We start from the raw sequence: 14,530 nt of genomic DNA, 5'->3' as shown, positions 1-14,530 counted from the left end.
GTCTGGCCACCCCAGCTCTACACTCTGGTCTCTTCCAGAGGAGAGCACAGCAGTCACTATCTTGATAAGGTGTGTAGCTTAGCAATCATCATTTTATTACCTGGAGAGAAACAGATTAATAACTTCCTTTAATAGTGATCAACGAATAGCTTTTGGAAAAAAAAATAGACGGCTTAAGTTTAACAAAAAGTGAAGATTCTACGCTGTCAGTCATTTGACAAAACAAAAATTGAAACCCAAACAAAATCAGAACTTCTATAAATTAAATAAGTTACAGGTTAGTGAAACTGTGGGAAAGACTGTATATTAAATAATATCTACATGCAACCCATTACAAGTCTGTAATACTCATCCAAAGTCCTACACCCTTACTCAGAAGCACTGACAAATATCAACGTGCATAATCTGTAAGAAACTATAATTTGATGTTAAATTTAAGGGAATACTGTAAATAACTGATATATATTTGATACATTAGAAACTAACACTTGAAAACTATTTAATATAATTTAAAGGTCTTTAATTTCAATTACAATCTATAAATGGAGATTAGTTTGGATTGTATGACAGAGGAGACAATAAAACTTTTCTCAAAGACATACCAGTACATTTTCTTAGAATAAAAGCTCAGCAAATGAGAATTTTCATACTGTGCATGGGAATAACTAAAACCTTTATTAGATATGGTTTTCCAATAACAATGTGAAAATTGGAATTATCAATTCAAAGAGCATTGAAGTCTGAAGTTTAAAAAAGTAGACTAGATATTAAGGGATAAAAGGTAAAGGAAGACGAAAATGTTTAATACTATTCAATATATCCCCTCTGTACACAATGTTGCATATATACAACTACTCCATTTTAATTTTATTGATTTTATATAATAGTGAAATCCCCTTAAGCAACCTAGGGTATACAGATGGTGTCCAACTTGGGGGAAAAAAAAGTAGAAACACACTTGATTAACAGTTTTCACCCACACATTTTAGACAGACAATTTTTTTGTTTTTTTTTTTGTTTGTTTTTTGCCAAGATTTTCATAGTAAATTCATAAATATAGGAAATACTTTCACTCCTTCAGTGTTAAAATAGAAAACCAAACAGTGCCAACAGTAGTGGCTTAATTATTGGCATACAAGAAAAACACAACACCAATGGGTTTTCTTCATTATGCATTTTAAATATCAATATGTGCATTTGTTTCATTTTTACAGTTATAAATTTCCTAGTCTGTTATAGACAACAGCATTTAATAGTTTTGAATCCATTGAGATGTTGCTTTCAATTTGAAATATTGTGTGTATACATGTATATAAAAAAATAACCCAATGTATGACTCATCTGACAGATGTTTAAGATCAATAAAGGCTTATTTTTCAACATGCAGTTAGGAGAGAGGGAAGCAAGCCAACCTCTCCACATTGTCTTTGTTGCTGGCTTGTTTTTGCAGTGGTATCAATAGTGGTTTTTGGAGGGAACCGTGTGCCTTCAGCCTAGCTATTTAAGAGAAGATACCACAATCAAGAGGGGTAAGGAAGAAGGGGGGAGGAGAATATGAGCAGGTGTTAAATTTTAAAAGTGTGCATTTTGCACTCTTCTAGGTACAGAATAAAAACAGGCCAATGAGGGAAAAGTTTTATAATTAGGAAAAAACTGCAATCAAATCAAGACATAATAGCCGAATTAAGTTCTTTTAATAGATTGCATATATAGATGTTTAGCCATACTCTTTGATCAACTCTTTAAGAGTAGAACTTTATATCCAATTTACATGCTTCAAATATCACCTTTCTTATTTGATACAGTAAGGTCTTGTATCCAAGTCTCCACTTGTACACTGAGAGCTTTAAGAAAAAACAGGACACAGAGGGAGTTGCCATTTTTAGCAGCAATGAAATATCACTAACCCCTTTTAACATACCGAATTCAAGTCACTATCAGAGGTGAGTGCACCACAAAGTCACCAGGTACAAAATTGCTATTTCATTTTTAAATTAATAACTTGAAATTACCCTGCCCCCCACCCCATTACATCCCTTCTTTTTATAAACAGCAAACATTTTGCTATTTTATACATAGGCTAGCAGGCTTGTTTCAATATGAAAGTGCTAATTCATTTACAGATTTTTTTTTAATCAGTTATGTAGTGCTACAATAAATGTCCAATAATCTACATAGGAACAATCTTTGATGAATGAAAATGATGAAGATTGAATAAGGCTATCGATTACCTTATCTTATTTACATATAAAGAATAGATACCCAATGGTGAGGAAGAGACAGAAATCGGACAAATACTCATAGGTGTAAAAATTACATCTACCTTTGAGCTTATACTGTAAATGAGACATTTTAAGTAGTCCTGTAGCCCATGCCTATTTTTTCCTCAGAAAAAGAAAAGCTGCCTTCATGACATCCCCTCGTTTCAGATTTCCACAGTGTCACTTGAACTTTCAGTCAGAATCTTTCTTCAAAAAATAAAGAAAATACCACCCCCAAATTACCACCCTCCCCCCCAAAATCCCTCTGGTTTCTTTTTCAGTGCCAAGTTGCATGATCAGGTCCCACCTCCTGGGTTTTTTTGTCCATCTATTGATCAATTAGTTTAGAGTAGATAACATGAACCAGTTCTGGAACCGCTACTAGGAGGAACACAAGCTCTTCACTACAATCACACAGCAGGAAAGAAAGTGATAACTCAATTCATCCCTGGTGCCGGGCCTCCAAAATTGAAAGAACTTGGCACAACTGGAGCACTGAATTTGTATCCTCCATGCTTCTCAATCATTTTGGATTCTAAAAAAACAAGTAAGTGGAAGTTTAAAAGAATATTTAATCATCTTTACTACTTTGGAGAACAGAAGGAATTGATAGACATTAACAAAAGCTTAACCCACTTAATAAACAGAAAGTTCCAAAGTTGTCCTCTCCCTCCTTCTCTTGTATAAGAGTAAGAGAAGGGAAGATGTACATTATAGAGAGAAGATAAACCCTCATGTTATATACAGTAGACTTCTTTCACTTCTGATGGCAAAAAGAAATCTTTAAATACACCCTTCTGAGTCCAATACTGAATTAGAACTCAGTCTTCAACAAAGGGAAGAACAGCTAATGAATCTAAATATAAAATACCTTAGAAATTTGTGCCTTCCTTGTAAGGAGGATACTTTTTTGAATACAAATATGACTAATAGTATTAAGACCTACAGAAAATTGTTAGGCTGTGTATTATCTAAAATGTCCTTTCCTGAAATGCATATAATATTTCTAAGAAAATGCACAGTTTTCATAACCTAAATTTTTTTTATACTTTTAACAGAATTTTTTACTATCAAGCCATCACCAGGAGCTTGAGCAACTTTATCAAAGCTATTGCACACTGAAACTACACTTAAAGTCAGTTAACTATGGCCAAAACCAAAACTCAATTCTTCCATAATTCCAATAACCTGCAACAACTGTAGATTTATACAATTTTAAATCATTTAATATAAAATGTTAAAGCTGTATTAAGTCATCAATTGCATTAAAGAGGGGTTGTGGTCAATTGACATACCATGAGCTGCTCTTCTTTGATCAGCCAGAGTTGCTATATCCTGTAACTGTTTTCTTTGTTCTTCATTAAGACCATGAGTCAAAGCCTGATACCACACAGGATTACGATTTTGTATAGCTATCAAAAAAAAAAAGGGGGTGGGGGAAGGGCAAGAATATGAAAGGCCTGACAGTTCCTTATATGTTCCTTCTACTTCACCTCCAGTTCTGAAATTCTGATCTACTTTATATTTTCCCAGAAGTAATTTAAGTTACTTTAAGTTATTTGTGAAACAAAAGATAAAGGGAAAAAAAAAATTCTGGTTTGGCTTTATGCTACAAAAAAATCTAATTATTATCATACTTCATATTTCCAGCAAATAAGAAAATCAGCTTGGGGCGCCTGGGTGGCTCAATTGTTGAGTGTCTGCCTTTGGATCGGGTCATGATCCCTGGAATAGAGTCCTGCAGAGCAGAGAGCCTGCTTCTCCCTTTCCCACTCGCCCTGCTTGTGTTCCTCTCTCATTGTGTCTCTCTGTCAAATAAATAAAAAAATAAAAAATAAAATCTTAAAAAAAAAAAAAAAAAAGGAAAGAAATCAGAGCTGAACCCAGCTCTTTTCTTTTCTTTCTTTCTTTTTTTTTTGTTTTTTAAATATTTTATTTATTTGACAGATAGAGATCACAAGTAGGCAGAGAGGCAGGGAGAGAGAGAGGAGGAAGCAGGTCCCTGCTGAGCAGAGAGCCCAATGCAGGGCTCGATCCCAGGACCCCGGGATCATAACCTGAGCTGAAGGCAGAGGCTTTAACCCACTGAGCTACCCAGGCACCCTGAACCAGTTCTTATATTATTAAGTAACAAAGTAGGGAAACTTTAAAAGTAAACCAACCTGTATAAAAGATTCAGAGTTAAAAGCAACTGATCAAGGCTATCTTGGTTAGAATTCTCAAATTCCAAAATTAAAAAACAAAAATCAGAAGCATTAAGTAGATCAAGAAAGGAGTGAATGGTTACAAAATAAATGCCTTATTTTGTTCTGTGCTGCCTTGTCAAAAACTTTCCTTAAATACATCTACTGTCTTTTTCCAATGGTAGTTCTGCAGTATTGAAATGCTCACATTTTATATTATAACCTAAATGGTTAACAAATTTTGCGAGCATGTGACAAGACCAGGTATTAAAATCTCGGTGTTTCATAAAAATTATGCACTAATAAATTGACATATAAGTGTATCAAGTCTGACCATGTATTTCTCTATTTCAATTAAGCAGCTATATAAAGGGGTAGGTGTCTGCTGAGTCAGAGAAAAAAGTTCTCTAGAAAGACTTTCCACAAAAGAAGTTTTTAACACAGTAATTCCATGACTGAAAACTGATTTCCCCATGTACCAGATGGCAGGGTTTTTTGCGGGGCAGGTGGGAAATTAAGGGGATTAAAGGACATCTAATCACATGCTTTTCTATTTCTACTTCACTGCACTTACTATTCACAGGCCCTCTACTATAAGCCATCCTTTGGGATTAACATGTATATAAGTCTATAAAATACAAAGTCACGGACAAAAACAAGTCAGTAATTCATGGCACCCAATCAATTCTTGATGCCTGCCATGTAGCTCAGAAACCATTCCTTTGTGTTTCTGTACCTTGCATCATAATTGGTTTGTCATGGGTTTGGAAGACTAATGCCTTGGTTATCAGAGAATTTATTCCACATCAAAGTTCTCATAATACATAGGAATGATAGAAGAGTTATAACTCTGTGGAGAAAGGGTGTTTCAAATATAATGCCAATTTTAATTTCTTAAGTTGGGCAGAACAGAGATGTTATATTTTGTTGAAGTCCAAGTAAAGGATGGCAAAGGCACATACAATGTATTACAGGAAAAAAAGGGATTCTAAGACCATTAATATTAAAAACTGTCAACTTCTCAGAAAGTTAACTGTGGTTTTAGCTGGAGGGGAAAAGAAAGATACACATACATAAACACACAACAAACAGATACAAGAGTGCATACTTCTGGAGAAAGCTGAAAGAGCAATCAGAAGTGGGAAAGAGGAATTGTCATTGTATAAGTTTTGAAATATACTACTTTCCTATAATGTGCATGTTTCAATATGATAACTTAAATAGAAGTAAAGTAATAAAATGAGGAAATGCTCTACAACTGTATGGCAACAATAGTAACTTTGGATACTTCAGCTACCAATCCCCTCAATCAATCAAGTCAAGTTTGGGTTTGATATACCTAAAATCCCTTCTTTAAGTGACAGACACAAATAAGAACAGACAAGTACAGAGAAATGGATCATACAGAGCTATCTGAATTACAAATCTTACATAAGTCGACTTACTTTGAAATATAGCTTTAAATATCTGATACTCATCAACAGGGTTATCTTCATCATCGATGATTGTGGAATAGCCTTCCAGAGCAGTCTCCTCAGCATCATCCTCTTCCCAATCTTCATCATCTCCATCCTCACCTGCTTGCTTAGCCAAAATCTCCAAATATTCTTGCCCATCTTCATCAATATCATCTTCGTCACTCCCCAGTTCCTCTGTAAGTCATAAATAGGTACATTTTTTAACAATGAAGTATTCTCTTACTCAACAAACTGACAGTGATCACATTTAGTAAATTACAAATCACAACTAAATAAATTCAAGTTCCAGAAACTGGTGTTTAAATACAATATTCTGCGGAGCACCTAGTTGGTGCAGTTAGTTAACCATCTGACTCTTGGTTTCGGCTCAGGTCATGAGATCAAGATCCAAGCTGGGGTTTCCTGAGAGTAAAATCTGTTTGAGATTCTTTCTGCCCTACCTTTTACCCCTCCTACTCCTGCTCTTATGCTCTCTTTCAAATAAACAGTTAAGTAAATACAATATTTGGGAATAAGTAGAATAAAAAAATATCACAGAAATCCAAGAAACCCAACCACAATTCCTAATACCAGAGGTTTGAAAAAGGATTACATAATATGAGATTCAGCACTTGCGCTCATGGGCCTTATGGTATATACCAAACCAAACACCAAGAGTAAAATAATATAGTTTTTTTTTTTTAAAGATTTTATTTATTCATTTGACACAGAGAGAGATCACAAGTAGGCAGAGAGGCAGGCAGAGAGACAGGGGTAAGCAGGCTCCCTGCTGAGCAGAGAGCCTGACACGAGGCTCAATCCCAGGACCCTGAGATCATGACCTGAGCTGAAGGCAGTGGCTTAAACCACTAAGCCACCCAGGCGCCCCTAAAATAATATAGTTTATCTTGTATCCACAGAACATTTTTTGTGAGTTTTTATTTAAAAGGCCAAGTTGGTGAATGATAAAAGACAAAAATGGCAATACCTATCTTATTCTGAAACCATTATAATAATTTCTCTTAACCAACATTCTATCAATTTATACTCTTGTAGACTGGTGTCTAGAAGAAGGAATGTATTAGCCAACGTCTAATCAAATTAATTTTATGGTGCAGGTATACTCAGGTTTTAGCACTAATAAATGATAGATGTTTGTCAACAGCAAAAACCATAAATGGCTAGAAATGCTTTATATGTCATGAGACCTAGCCCAAGTTCTGCCTTCACAGACCTTATCCTCTAGCAGAAAGATAAGGTAGTCTCTCTATGAATGAACAAACATGAAAGCATTTGCATATGATTCCACATTTCTTTAGAAGGTTAAAAAAAAAAAAAAAAGGCCACTGATTTCTAACTAGGTAAGTTTGGCTTCTTCCACCACAAATCCCTTACCAGTTTCATCATCATCTTCAGCTTCATCATCATCATCACTGTCATTCTCGTGTTCTGCATGGCAGGCATATGCTCTTTTTAATCCATTAAATAAAAGGATAAAAGCTGGCAAAATCTGTCCAGAAACCTGATTTAAAACTTGTGGTATTTGTTCCATATCAATAAGAGCACAAAGACCCAGAACACACATCTTTCTGTCATGAAGCCTAAAAAATAAAATAAAATAAAGTTTTCTTCTTCTTTTTTTTAATAAGCAGAGTTTCTCACAAAGTTAAATAAACAAAGATCCAACATGTGTCACTTACCCTAAGAAACAATCTACATCATTAAGCCACTGCGTAATAAAATGATTTGTAACTGGTTCAACATTATTAGGGAAGCGAAGATTTTCTAAGGTGTTGAGAAGCAGGTGTGGATTATAATACAAAGCTGCAATGGCAACTTGCAGGCACATTGTCCGAAGTTCACTCGTCTTCACCTCTCTTGTCAGTCTCTCTAAAGCTGCTTCCACAAATAAGGGAATGCACTATAAAGAAAGACAGGAAAATATTCCAAAACCTTAAGTGACAGCAGTCTAACCATCCTACCATATTAACTGTTGCCTCAACTAACCTCTTTTTGTCTTCATTAGATAACCTAATAGTTTTTACTATTGAGGCATTTACTGAGAAATCTAACTTTAGAGAAAACAAGTCTTCACCAGGCTATCAGAGCCTCATCACAATAGCCAGCTGGATTCACAGTATTCTTACTGACTAATCTTACTGTAATAATCACTTCACACTATATATATCTGTATCAATTCATATCATACACCTTCAGCTTATATGATGTTGTATTTCAAATATATCAGTAAAGCTGGAAACTGACCATGGAAATTTAACAACTAAATCTATCTTACTGTAAAGTGATAATGTGGCAAACAATAAGCTCACAGCCAACTATAAATCTTACCATGCATGGTAACAAACAGCCATAAAACTTGTCAGTCATATTTTCATACATATTTAAACACATGATCATTATATATTGGTTAAATTGTAGACCAATAATTAAAAAGTGTTATCTAGTGTCGTAATAAACAATAATAAAGAAAATACACAACTGTCCCAAAAGAAAGAAAAGTGGAGACAAAGATTCTATGAAGCCTCAAATGGGAATCATAAATACTTAGCCTCACTGACCTGGTCAATGCCACGCCCTTTACATTGTAGAATAATGACCTCTAACAATTTTGCTGCATGACACTCTGCATCTTCTCCTGCAACTCCTGTAAGAACCTGATCAACACAAAAACAAAAAACTGCAATAAGGCTCATGAAACCTTTAAATCACAGAATACCTGTCCTCCGTCTATAGTCCCTGGAGTTTTTAAGATACTCTAATTAATATAAATCATTACAATATTCATTGTACAGACACGAATCTAAAGCAACTGTGAGGATTTGGAGTTACTGGTTGGCTGTATCTCAGCAATCCCACACCTTAGTCTACATAATCAATCACCTCCCTTGTAGTGCCATTCCGGACTACAGCATGTTGAAAAACACTATCTTCTCATACAACCATCATAGCTAAAGCACCCTACCTTTCTCAGGGATATTAGGCTCCTATGTAAAGAAGTACAAAAAAATAAGTAATAATAATAAGCTGACATTGCTAGGAAAGACATTTTTTTTTTTTAAAGATTTTATTTATTTGACAGACAGAGATCACAAGTAGGCAGAGAGGCAGGCAAAGAGAGAGGAGGAAGCAGGCTCCCTGCTGAGCAGAGAGCCCGACGTGGGGCTCGATCCCAGGATCCTGGCTTTAACCCACTGAGCCACCCAGGCGCCCCAGAAAGACTTTTCCTTACACAAGTCTCATAAAATAAAAAACAGTGTCACTGGACTGGGAAAGCAGGAAGAAGCAGCAGCTTGTTGATGGCAAATGCTATCCCCAAACAAGAAATAAAAAACATGGACGTGGCTTGCTACTTAGAGAACTCTCAAGTGTTATGAGTAACTTCTGGAAAAGGAAGGATTTGGTACAGACAGGTATCACTGTTACCAGAGTATTAACATTAACTGTATAATTGACAATAAATAATGAATAGTACACCAGATGATTATTTTGTGACTAGGTGTTCAGAAAGAAAAGATATCAATGAAGACAAACCCCTCTAAAAATTCCATGGAGCAAATCATTTCTTTCTTTCTTTTTTTTTTAAAGATTTTATTTATTTATTTGACAGAGACAGTGAGAGAGGGACCACAAACAGGGGGAGTGGGAGAGGGAGAAGCAGGCCTCCTGCTGAGCAGGGAGCCTGATGCGGGGCTCAATCCCATGATCCAAGCTTAAGGCAGACACTTAATGACTGAGCCACCCAGGCACCCCCAAAATCATTTTTAAAATGCCTGGTGTTTTTGCTTTGTTTTTACGATTTTATTTATTTATTTGAGATAGAGAGCAAGTGAGCGCACAAGAGAGAGAGAGCACAAGTGGGGAGCAGAGGGAAAAGCAGGCTCCTTACTGAGCAGGGAGCCTGACAACTTGGGCCTTAATCCCAGGACCCCGGGATCATGACCTGAACTGAAGGCAGACACTTAACTGACTGAGCCACCCAAGCGCCCCTAAAATGCCTGTTGTTAAACAGCTAGCTGTCTCTTAGCACTGTTAGAAATGCAAACCCAATTATACTGACTTTGATACTGAAGGACCCCAATTCAACAACTATATCCCCTATCTCTTGTGTAAGAAAATCATTAATAAACAAAATAAAACAAAACAACACACAAAACACTTGGCATACATTTACTTGTAGTTTTCCAAGAAACGGCACAGTATATTTGACTTTTTTTTTTTCAGATTTTTATTTATTTGACACAGAGATCACAAGCAGGCAGAGAGGCAGGCAGAGAGAGAGAGGAGGAAGCAGGCTCCCCACTGAGCAGAGAGGCCAATGTGGGGGCTCCATCCCAGGACCCTGGGATCATGACCTGAGCCGAAGACAGAGGCTTTAACCCACTGAGCCACCCAGGTGCCCCAGTACTTTTGACTTTAAGTAAACCCTTGGTTTTTACAGTTTTGCTATTTACTAAATAATCACTGTAATGCCTTCATAAACCTGTATCTTCCAAGAATTTTCTTTATAAAATATCTTTGGGAGGGGCCTGGATGACTCAGTCTTCAAGTGTCTGTCTTTGGTACAGGTCATGATCCCAGGGTCCTGGGATGAAGCCCCATATTGGGCTCCCTGCTTGGCAGGAAGCCTGCTTCTCCCTATCCTGCTTCTCCTGCTTGTATTCCCTCTCTCACTGTTTCTCTCTGTCATATAAATAAATAAAATCTTAAAACGAAACCTCTTTATTTCTGATCCTTTCAAATATCTCTCAAATAAATTCTTGTTCTTTCCTTCTTCTGATTCAAAGGCTAGCAAAGAACTAGGCCAAGGTAAGCTCCAGACACTCTAAACATAAAAACATTTATAACTCCAATAAAATGTTAGGCCAGACAGGGGAACCTGGGTGGTTCAGTGGGTTAAGTGTCTGCCTGCAGCTCAGGCCATGATCCCAGGGTCCTGAGACTGAGTCCCATGTCAGGCTCCCTGCTCTGCGGGGAGTATGCTATTCCCTTTGCCCCTCTCATGCCCGCCCTCTCTGAAGTAAATAAAGTCTTAAAAAATAAATAAATAAATAAAATGAGGGGAGACAGAAGACAAATACTCATCAAAGCCATTATTGTGGCATGTAGGAATCAGTCTTCTAGTTTATAACTTTTAAAGCCCTTATTCTGTCAGACCCATATAGTGTTCACTATAATGTGTCATGTGACTCTTCACAATTTCATACTTATCACAGCACCAGCCTCATGACATATATCCTTATATTAACTAAAAAATGACCTACCTTCTTACACATACTATATATCATTTCAAGATACTTGGTATCAGAGAGAAGTGTGTCTGTATCAACTGTTACGTAATTATGGAGCAGAGGCATCATATCTGTATTAACAAAAAGCATAAAAATATTAAAAATGAGTTAAAAACATAAAAAGTAATATAAGTCAAATATCTTTACTAATACAAATGCTGTTTCTGAAAAATAGCCATAGAAAAAGAAAGCAAATATGCGACTGGTCTGTAACAGAGAGAGACAGAGAGAGAGAGAGAGAGTGAGAGTGTGTGTGTGTGTGTGTGTGTGTGTGTGTGTGTGTGTAATGCAAGGAGTATTATTATATATTGTACAAAAAGATTGACAGGAGCAGGATGCTGAGAAAATGTGTTAAAGGAAACAAACCTAAAAGGATAACTAAATCAAAATATATAATGGAAATCAATGTTATCATCTTTGAGCATTACCTACAAATGAAGACTTGTAAATAAAGAAGCCTTAGAATATTCAAAAGCGTATGTTCAAGTGATATACTAAAAATAAATCAAAATGGGGAAATCATCAGTATTTCTATGTTTACTTGTCTTACCTGTAAAGTAATCAAAGCCATCTTGCTGAAAAACCTCAAATACTAGAGGTAGCAACTGCCACATTTGCGGAGACACTTGTTGACACGTCAAACTATGTGCTAAAGAGAAGATCTCTTCATAGAATTCTGAAAGAGAATATGGAGTCATTTGGACAGTGCTTGCTGATATGAAAAAGCAGGAAATTCTAAGCATAAGTAAAGGTATATACCTAAGACATGCTGCTGTAAAACAGTTCCAATGACCTGTAAGCAGATTCCCTCAAGCTGCTGGGTTATCTAAAAGAGAAGAAAAAAGTATATGTAACTGTAGCACAGCAGTTTATTAATTAATAAGTAATGTATAATGCAATTCACTGCTTATTAAAGTACAAAGTCAATATCTTAAATCATTTTAAATCTTTGTTTGAAGTGACTCATTATAAAATTGTGGGTCAATGTGGAATTGAAATTTAGTAGAATACCATTATAATGAAACACACACAAAAAAATCACTTGCATAGTTTACCTAAAAAGTAAAGGAAAAAACAGTATCTTGGGAAAATGTAAGTAATTATGAAAATACAGGAGCCAAATCATTTTGCAGATAGATTACAGACCTTTTTGTGTTTAAATATAGATCAACTCAGCCCTGATGTAACTGAAGAGTCACTCTCAATAGCTTACAGAAAAATTATTTGAAAGAAGGCATTATTTTTACCACTTTCACTAATTCTTAAGTCACCTCTATTCACACAATTGTTAGCTACAGTGAACCACACCCCAAGACCAAAAACACAAATTCCTCTTTAACTGTCAGTACAATCCTCAATCAGATCCCACATCTCTGGAAGCCATGAAAATGTTTAAGAAGTGAAGAGGGGAGACAAAATAAAATTTACTAACTGGATACAGAACCAGGACATTCATTTCAATTACATATACTTAAAACATTTTCAACTCTTCAAATATAGTAACATCTGTTTTGTTAACCAGACACAGCTACAGAATTCCTCATGGCTTCTTCCTATCTTCAATTATAATGCAGAATATAAATAGTTTACCAAAAATCTCTGGTTGCAAAAGGCAATTTGCAGATAACATGGAATTATGATTTATGGATATAAATATCTGCACTGGAATTATAAACACCAAATTCAGGACACTGGTTACTTCTAAGGGAAAGAAGCAGGGAAATGAGATTAGAAAGAGGTCCTCCAAAGGCTTCAATTACATCTATCTGAAATTGTTGTTCTTAATGGAAATAAAGTCTAAAGGATATACTATAAAATGTTAAAATCTAATAAATTTAGGTGGTAGCTAAAGGGTACTGGTTATAGTTTTCTGTTCTTTATCTTTTTTGAACGTCTTAAATTACTCCATTTTTAAAAATTCATGATTACAATTCTCTTTAAAGACAACTGTAAGATGGGGCACCTGGGTGGCTCAGTGGGTTAAGGCCTCTGCCTTCAGCTCAGGTCATGATCCTAGGGTCTTGGGATCGAGCCCCACACCCGGCTGTCTGCATCAAGGGGAGCCTGCTTCCTCCTCTCTCTCGGCCTGCCTCTCTGCCTACTTATGATCTCTGTCTGTCAAATAAATAAAATATTAAAAAAAAATAGACAACTATAAGAGAAAACTATAAAGATGATAGTAATGGTAGCACAACAATGTATACTTAATGCCACTCAACTGTACTTTGAAAATGGTTAAGATGGTAAATTTTATGTTATGTGTAGTTTACCATCATTAAGAAAATTTTATTTTAATTAAAAAATAAAAACTAGGAGCGCCGGGTGGCTTGGTGGGTTAAGCCTCTGCCTTTGACTCAGGTCATGTCGAGCCCCGCATCGGGCTCTCTGCTCGGCAGCGAGCCTGTTTCCTTCTCTTTCTGCCTGTCTCTCTGCCTATTTATGATCTCTGTCTGTCAAACAAATAAATAAAATCTTTTTTAAAAATTAAAAAAATAAATAAATAAAATAAAAATAAAAACTAGAAAGACGCCTGGGTGGCTCAATCAGTTAAATATTTGCCTTAGGCTCAGGTCATAATCCTGGACTCCTGAGACCAAGGCCCGTATGCTTCTCCCTCTACCCCTTCCCTCCACTTGTAATTTCTCTCAAATAAATAAATAGAATCTTAAAAAAAAAAAAAAAAAACTCAGGGTTTTGAGATTGAGCCCTGCAATGGGCCCTGTGCTGGACATGGAGTCTGCATAAGATTCTCTTCCTCTGACCATCCCTTTCAAAAGGAAAAAACAGGGCGCCTGGGTGGCTCAGTAGGTTAGGCCTCTGCCTACCTCTACTCAGGTCATGATCCCAGGGCTCTGGGATGGGGCCCTGTGCTCGGCAGGGAGCCTGCTTCCCACTCCCCCGCCCCTGCCTTCCTCTCTGCCTACTTGTGATCTCTCTCTGTCAAACAAGTAAGTAAAAATCCTAAAAAAATAAAATAAAATGGGAAAACTAGGAACTAGGAAGGTTTTCCTAGGAATTACCACACTACAGGATTTGGATCTGAGAGGTAACCTAAGAGGCTGCCAAAATCCAAAGCCTTGAAGTAAAGATACGGTAATACAAATACCTCCTTCCTATTCCTTCTAATACCACAGAACCTAAAATATTTGTAAGATACCAATCTTTTCCTTAAAAAAGGGAACTAGTTAAAAGATGGAACAGTCAGGATGCAGGTCAAAGATAACCAGAGAATTTACATATGACAGAGCCTTCCAAAAATGCATTAGAACTATTGCTGAAAAATGGCTTTAAATTCCCTAAAACTTAGATCATTACCTGGA

At 36.2% G+C, this 14,530-nt stretch overlaps 1 protein-coding gene across 2 annotated transcripts in view; it reads right to left on the bottom strand.

The window, feature by feature from the left end:
• Positions 1–647: 647 nt before the first annotated feature.
• Positions 648–14,530, bottom strand: part of IPO7 (importin 7) — a 57,560-nt gene continuing 43,677 nt past the window's right edge. For both annotated transcript variants that reach the window (XM_032356965.1, XM_032356966.1), the window contains 9 exons: positions 11,970–12,036; positions 11,761–11,886; positions 11,184–11,281; positions 8,481–8,576; positions 7,602–7,822; positions 7,297–7,502; positions 5,890–6,096; positions 3,557–3,673; positions 648–2,796 (listed from right to left, as the gene is read on the bottom strand). In XM_032356965.1, coding sequence (XP_032212856.1) covers positions 2,699–2,796; positions 3,557–3,673; positions 5,890–6,096; positions 7,297–7,502; positions 7,602–7,822; positions 8,481–8,576; positions 11,184–11,281; positions 11,761–11,886; positions 11,970–12,036 — 1,236 coding nt within the window. In that variant the 3' untranslated portion in view covers positions 648–2,698. The remainder of the gene's footprint in view (positions 2,797–3,556; positions 3,674–5,889; positions 6,097–7,296; positions 7,503–7,601; positions 7,823–8,480; positions 8,577–11,183; positions 11,282–11,760; positions 11,887–11,969; positions 12,037–14,530) is intronic.

Source organism: Mustela erminea, chromosome 9 (assembly GCF_009829155.1).
Source record: "Mustela erminea isolate mMusErm1 chromosome 9, mMusErm1.Pri, whole genome shotgun sequence".
Classification (NCBI taxonomy): Eukaryota; Metazoa; Chordata; class Mammalia; order Carnivora; family Mustelidae; genus Mustela; species Mustela erminea.
Note: the sequence above shows the minus strand (reverse complement) of the source record. Positions and strands in the feature narration are given on the sequence as shown.